The sequence below is a fragment of the Morone saxatilis genome, unplaced genomic scaffold (genome assembly GCF_004916995.1).
Source record: "Morone saxatilis isolate NCDOM2014 unplaced genomic scaffold, NCSU_SB_2.0 Contig24, whole genome shotgun sequence".
NCBI lineage: Eukaryota > Metazoa > Chordata > Actinopteri > Moronidae > Morone > Morone saxatilis.
The window spans coordinates 12208328-12216022 of record NW_023339807.1 but is presented as its reverse complement, the minus strand read 5'-3'; the positions used below and the strand labels follow the sequence as shown (position 1 = coordinate 12216022).

The window sequence follows — 7695 nt, the reverse complement described above, 5'->3', positions numbered from 1 at the left end:
GGCATCTTACCACTAGCAGAAATCTGATATCTGTTTTTAAATCATATCATCATTAATAACTGACCATGATTCTGTTTTTATTTGAATTACAACTAGCAACAATTCAAATTTAATTACATTGTATTTATGAGTCTACAAGCAATTTATCAGCAAAACAGGACTAAAACCCGTCACTAAGCACATGACAAAGTTTTTTATTTATTACCTTATGTCAAGTTTCCCTGGCTTTAAATTTGCGGGACATCCAATCGGTGTTTCTCTTGTCCGGGAAATTGAAGAGAAGTTTCTTGGCTTTATATGCCACCAGGTTGACACGGGATGGAGCCATGTAAGCGCTTTTTATGCCTTGGGAATGATCAATTACGCTCGCCCCCGCTGACTCAGCCGTGCGTCAGGAGCAAGGCGGTGGTCCCGCTGCCTCCAGTGTGCGCGGCGCATACGGCCGCTTTGTTTTTTGCTATAGAGATGATCTGTCATAAAAGTCTGTGACAAGACTGAAAGAGGTTTCCAAACTTTTTTCGCCATGGGAGCTTCAAATAGACACATTGGAGACCAAATGTTTGACGTTTTTGTATATTTTCTCATTGTTTTAACTTGTAATCCATATTTCTTTATCTGGAACCTCTAGGAGGACTTCTGGGGTTGCCTTTTATGAAGTTTGCTCTTATCTCAACCACAATTTGCCTCTTACAGTTAACTTTAACCTGCCTCAGACTTAAATAAATAACTAAATTATTAAAAAATATTATAAATACTAACCAATCCCTAGTTTAACAACACACATAAACATTTTATTTCATTTTGCCAATTCAACTGTAGCTTAAAGGTGTATACAGGTATATAGGGTATCTGTGCAGATATTGCAGTCAGTAGACAATTATTCTGTTCTGCCAGAAACTGTACTCCACTGAGCAGAATGTAGAGGTATTCAATCACATTCACCTTGAGAGAGAAGATAAGTAATCCCAGAAGCTGCAATCAAGCTTTTACAGAGGTTGGATGTTGCCCTCTGCTGGCTCCCATCTGAAACTGCAAAAGTAAAAAAAAAATATATATATAGTAGGAAGTTGTGAAGTGTAATAGGAGAGGAGGTCAAATTGGTGTCAATGAGTAAAAGGAAGTATTGTCTCTTTCACTTCTAATCTCTGACTCCAGATGGCTTAAGTTGCTCCTTCTGGTTCATTGAGTTGCTGCCACTGTCCTGACTTGATTACCATGATTACATCCCTGGATAGTTTCTTTACGGGGAAATCTGTTGACCGCTCATGAGGGTCCACACCCTTAGCCACAGGAGCTGGCCTGAGCCGTCAACAAGCCACCAGGCAGCTTATGTCATGTGTGATGGCTGTGCCAGACAAGGGATGGATGAACTGGCTTAACATCCTGGTTATTGCATGTGGGATGATGAGATCTGTATGTTTTCATTGATGTGCTTTACAGCACTGTGCTGTAGAGCATTGGTTCCCAACCTTTTTTCGTTAAGGGACGCCTTTTTCTATCATTTCTAACTGATGACCTCTGACATATTTTATGAATGTTTCATATTATATTCAATGCATAAGATAAACATTACACAACAACTGATAAAATGTACAATGAACTGAGCAGAATACTTCCTGTTAATATTACATCACAGAAGAGTTTTCTTGATATTTTTAAGAGGTATTTATACAATTCTCTGGCTGTATTATGTATTTAAAAATATTACAATTACAATCTCAGCATTTTCAGTTTCCTGTTTTTACAAGTATTGTGTAAGTTGTGTTGGGAGTTTTATCTCTGTGGTTTGGGTATGAAATATCAAAAGGAAATAAGCTCTCTTACTGTTTGGACATTGAAAATGTCACTGCTGAGTCAATGTTTCAGAATGAAGATGTACTGAGAGGTACAAGGCTCCGTTACTCATGTATGAGCATAGGTGTTTATCAGCACCAGACAGGAAAACATTTAAATGTGAGGGTACATTTATGTATTTAAAAATATTACAATCAGACATACCTAACAGGCGTTAGGCGTTTTGTTTTCCATGATGCTTGCAGTGCTAATGAGTCAAAGAAAACTGTGGCACATGTATAGCATCTCTATTCCACGACACCACGTTTGACTGAAGTTTAAGTTCATGAGTGCACGTTTCACTGCCCAGCAGGTCCTTTTTTTAGATGTCCAGGAGGAACAAGAGGATGGTGATTTAGAACAGGAGGAGGTATCTGAAGAAGAAGATGGGAAAGAATACGACCCAGAGCACGATCAATCATCTTCCGATGAAGAAGAAATCCCCTGAGCTGAAAGAGAGTTTAAGATAAACAAACTGTGAGCAATAAATTGCACAAAAATACCAGATGTAGCAAAAATTATACAAATTAAAACTTTTTTGTTTTTCATTTGTCAGAAGGTTCAATAAAAACTCTTTCATGGTTCAGGCATTACAGACTTTAAAATGATAGGAACCATTACCATTTAAAGAACCTCCTTGCTTCATTTGGTACAATTTTCTGTTTAGAAACGTTTTAAGTACTTAGTACAAAATATATAAATATTATGGGACGATGGGATCATTTCTCATTTCTTGCTCCTGTGGTAAATAACCCCTTACTTGCCTCCTTCCTGTTTAGGTACTGGATTTAGGAGATTGTGGGAGGTAGGGATAATTCATGTGAATGATCTGTATGACTGGTTTGGAAATGTATGTTTTAGAGCAATCCCAATTCTTTAGATACTTGCAAATGAGGAGTTATGTTCATTCGGTTCCCCAGTACAGAGGGAAGGCGGAGATTTGCTTTTTGGAAAAATGACTGGTTAAAGCTGCCACTGTACCTAAAAAGACATTGCACACTGAAATTGTAAAAGGGGAGAAAAATGGATACAAACACATAAGCAAAGAAGATTGGGAAAAAAGTTTATTAAATGCAAAAAAGATATGTTGCTCAACTATGTCTCATGAAAGAATTGGGCTCCAGAAGTACATGAATGTATCAATACTGAATTGAGACTTTGGACAATGTATGTATGTATGTATATTCAAGATTTATATTGTGGATCTTTGACTGCTTCTAGTAATGAGATATGTTTTACACTGTTGCTTCCTGTGAGTGAAAGAGAGAGTGAGTGTGTATGTGTATGTAACGTATGTTGGCTCATGTGAATATTATGAACATTTGATGTATTTCCTATCTTTGTGTTTGATAGGAAATGTGTCACTTGTGTAACATATTTGTCTGTTTTCCCTCAGGTTAAGGGTGGAGGGTGGGGAGGGTTGTACATGATTATAATTGTCATGGTGTACAAATATGAATTTTGTTTTTACAATGTACAAATGAATATGGAGTATTGTTGCTGCTGCTAATAATATTGATAAAAAATATTGAACAAGATAGAATATAATTCATTTATGTGACTGTTTTCTGTGACATTGATACTTGTCAAAAGGTTGCTGCCCTTTCAGGCAGTATATGCACAGCAAGCCAGCAAAGTATAGAATAAAGATACGGGTGGTCAGTAATGCACAATCCAGCTACGCTCGGAAGATACACAGGGAAGCTGACCAGTGGAGGCCTGGAGAAGAACCAGGGCATGCGGGTTGTGCTTGCTGTGGCAGATGGACAGAGGGGGCACAATTTCTTCACATCTTATGAACTCGACCAGCAGCTCCTAAAGAGGAAGATCACCATGGTTGGCAAAGTTAGAAAGAACAAGCCTGGGCGCCTGGTTCACTCATTCGGTAGAGCTGGCGACCCATGGCCCGGGTTCGAATCTGACCTGCCCCCCTTTCCTGTCTATCTTCGGCTGTCACTATCAAATAAAGGCAATAAAAGGCCAAAAAAATAACTTGAAAGAACAAGCCTGAGCCTCCCACCTGCACTCCTCACAACAAGGGGGAGGGACGCCTGCTCATCAAAGTTCATGTTCTCCAAAAGAAGAACAAGAATGTGGTCCTCCTGAGCACACTGCACAAAGCGACTGAGATCAGTGATCGTGAGGACAGGAAACCAGCCATCATCCTGGACTACAACCACAACAAAGGGGGCGTGGACAACCTGGACAAGGTGATAGGAACCTACAGCTGCAGGAGGAAGACTGCCCGCTGGCCCCTGGTCATCTTCCATAACATCATTGATATGTCCTCATACATTGCCTTTGTGATATGGAACAAGATCAATCCCAACTGGATGCCTGGCAAGCGGCAAAAGAGGCGGATGTTCCTGGAGCAGCTGGGAAAGGCACTTGTTACTGCAAACATTCAAAAAAAGGGAGCGCCTCCCCCGCACAGCAGCCTCTGCAGAACTTGTGAAAGCTGTTGAGGGAGCTGAATCTTATCCTGATCCACCTGAGGCTGCAGCTGGGGAGGGAAAGAGGAGGAGATGCCAATTCTGCCCACCAAAGAAGGACTGTGAAACAAGTATGACCTGCTGCACATGTGAGAAATACATCTGCAAAGTCCATACACACAAAATTGCCTACTGTCCCGCATGTATTACTTAAATTTGATTGGTTTACTGTATGTTCTTCACGTTTTGGTTTGTATCTGTTATCTTATTTTATTCTTATTCATTGTTGTTTATTTATGTTGTGAGGTGGAGGCTATGGTTAAAAAAAAAATACTATTTTCTTGTACAGTATAACATACTATGTTGCTAAAGACTGTTATTGTTTCCCTATAATAAAATTCATTCAAAACCACTTTTGGTAGGTTGTGAACCACTGCTGTAGATAATCTTGCTTTTCTGATGCAAACTCTTGTTTTATATGCTGGATCTGAGTATTGCAGTACTGTACTTTATATTCACTGTGTCATATGCAACTCATTCATTCATTCATTAAATTAATTCATTGGATATAAATGACATGGTATTTTATTGAATCTTTTCACATATTATTCACTATTATCAAATTATTGTTCGGATTGTCAGTTATGTTTCTATGCTATTTCCTTTTTATAGCTCAGTTTTTATGAAAAGGTCATGGCTAAACTGCTGGTTTGGTCTGACCCGTCCCTGGCTAATCATTGCTGAGGAATAAACTGTAGTACTCTGTGGCCACATCAAGGACATATGCTGTAAAGGACACTACAGAGAGAAGGTTTCTTTTGACCAAGCTGCCATAACTTCTAAGTAGCTGGTAAACATGGTTTGTGGAATTCTGTAGGATTCAAAACATGGACATCTATGTTGCCAGAATCAACATCCTATCCAACATGCTTCATAGAGATGAGAGCTATTTATTGTACATAGCACATGAGTTTCAGAAACCTCGTTAGGTCTTTATTTGGTGGTCAAGCAAATGTCTGGTGACTCACTCCTCCGCTCTGCGCCACACCCAAGCAACCAAAATCCACTTAAATCATTTGTGGATTTTGTGGATTTTCTCATATGTGCACCTGATGCTGCTTGATTTTTCCACAAAGAGGTTACAGAGCGGTGTCACTGGCAGGGAGTTAACTACCCCTTTAGGTGCTCGAAACTGATAATGTCCACATTTCCATTTTAATTTAAAACACAAACTTTTAAAATCCGTGCTGCACCAGGAACTCCAACTGTAATCTCATAGTTTTGATGAGCTATAGTTAAAAAAAAAAAAAGTTACTGGATAGTCAGCTGTCTACGTACCACATATGTAGCAGTGCTCCATAAGTGATTATGGAGTGTGGCCAGAGTGTGCAACATGTTTTATAGTTTGAACCCACAGAGAGCAGTGTAGCAACATTTTCTGCCCCTAGTGATTTAATGTTGGCTGACTGTAAATGTTAGGTTTGTTTCTCAACTGTTCTGTGTTGCACTGAGGCATCCTTGAGTAAGGAACATGTCTGCCCATTCACTGTTAAGTCATTCTGAGTCAGAGCTCGTAAAGCCCAAAAAGCATGGGAGGCAGCTGCATCTGTTACACAGTATATTACACTCTTTCATTCTTTCCATTTTGATTTACTGTTACGCTTACCAAAGCTATCAATTATGGTACTCAGCACTAGTGGCTTTTCAAACACACATGCTAATGACATACTTGTTTTAGACACCTGACATTTTACTGTAATGTAAAGTCTGGGTGAGAGCTGTAGCTTCTTGTCACTACTGTGTATCAGTGTGGAGAGACATGAGGAGAGAGGCAGATGGGTTTCTTTTCACACAGGATATTATTCTATTTCTAATGGTACACTAATAGACCTTAATAAACCACACTGTACACACAGCTCATCATATTGTTGACTTTAATATCTTAACTGCTCAGCCAGACGCCATGGTGTTCTTGATCCAGGAGATGTAATTGCAAACTTTTGTGTACACCCCAGGCTTTTTTCTCAGAGCACAGCCATGCCCCCAAGACACAACTCCTTGGAGTTCTCCGTCACACATCATCGGACCTCCGGAGTCCCCCTGAAGATAAAATAAAGGTGAGGTTATCTTCACTTGGCACCCTTCATATCAAGAGGCAAAATTACAATCCATGATCTCTATATTACCTGGCAGGAGTCCTTCCCTCCCTCAAGATAGCCAGCACAGATCATGTTTTCAGTGATTTGGAAAGGATATGCATTGAAGCATGTATCATCACTCAGGAGAGGGGCATCCAGGCACTGCAACTTAGCAGGGTACCTCGCTGGAAAAGACAGAAAAAGAGCAGGAATCAGTGTTTTTATGTACAATAATGGCAAGAAGAAGAGCACTCTCAGCATATACAGTCAGATTTATCTATAGCTTAAATCTACTTAACAGTGGGTAACTTACAGCCCTCATTGCTGGGACGAAGACTACCCCATCCAGAGATTTGGCACACTGTCCCATCTTTGGCACACTTTGAAGGAAGTGGAGCAGGACGTACGTAGCTGTTAAAAGTGGCAGGTCGACTCAGTTTGATCAGCATGATATCACTGTCCTGTGTGCGGGAGCTGTAATCAGGGTGACGGATAAACTTGGCAGACATGATGTGCTGTTCAGTCCCCTCAGATTCCCAGATGTCGTGCTCTCCCAGTCGAACTTCTACATTTGACCTGGAACAAATAAACAGATCTTTAAGGTTACCTTGTACTCCTGCTGCCCTGAGAACTAGCTTGAGGGGAAATCACAATGAAAAAGCCTCATTTTAGGATTTAAAACACACGTAAAAATCAATCAGTGGTAACCAGCTGCAGTAAACAAAGGTTACACATCGTCTTTCTTACTTTGTTTTGCAGTGTGCAGCAGAGAGCACCCACTCATCAGACAGAAGAGTCCCACCACAGAAGTTGTACCCAGTGAAGAGAGACACTTGGTGGGGCACAGAATTTTTTGGACACTCATACCCTCCAACGATCTTGTCATCCTCCCTCAGGGCAACTGCAGAATAGGAATAAAGAAGTGACAAAAACAGAGATAATGTCATCAGTGGATTAGCAATCTATCATTTATTCTGTACTATACCTGCCCCTCCAACGAGAGTGAGAAGAAGGAAAAGCTTCATGCCTTCTGTCTGTCTGTCTGGCCGGCAGATTAATATGCTCTCACCTGCTTAGTTTCAGGTATTTTAGTCCTCTTATCTCCTTTCTCTCAAGGTCTTCTATCGTCACAGATACGCCTCAAACACTAAACATGTGTTACATTTCCCCAGAACACTGGGTTTAATGTACAGTATAGAGTTAAAGACAGAAAACAACATTTCAGTTCAGTACTGAAAGAATAACCTGGGAAAAACAGCTTGGCAGAGGAAATTGCAAATACTGACATTTGG

At 40.2% G+C, this 7695-nt stretch overlaps 1 protein-coding gene across 2 annotated transcripts; it reads right to left on the bottom strand.

The window, feature by feature from the left end:
* Positions 1-6211: 6211 nt before the first annotated feature.
* Positions 6212-7428, bottom strand: LOC118335468 (trypsin-3-like). 2 transcript variants are annotated; one of them, XM_035671757.1, is made up of 5 exons: positions 7389-7428; positions 7151-7304; positions 6717-6979; positions 6452-6588; positions 6212-6365 (listed from the first exon to the last, which is right to left on the bottom strand). In XM_035671757.1, exons 1-5 carry the CDS (start codon positions 7426-7428, stop codon positions 6216-6218), a joined length of 744 nt encoding a protein of 247 aa, XP_035527650.1. In that variant the 3' UTR covers positions 6212-6215. The 2 variants fall into 2 exon arrangements, with proteins under 2 accessions (XP_035527650.1, XP_035527649.1); XM_035671756.1 differs by lacking the exon at positions 7389-7428 and having other exon boundaries at positions 7151-7350.
* Positions 7429-7695: the final 267 nt, after the last annotated feature.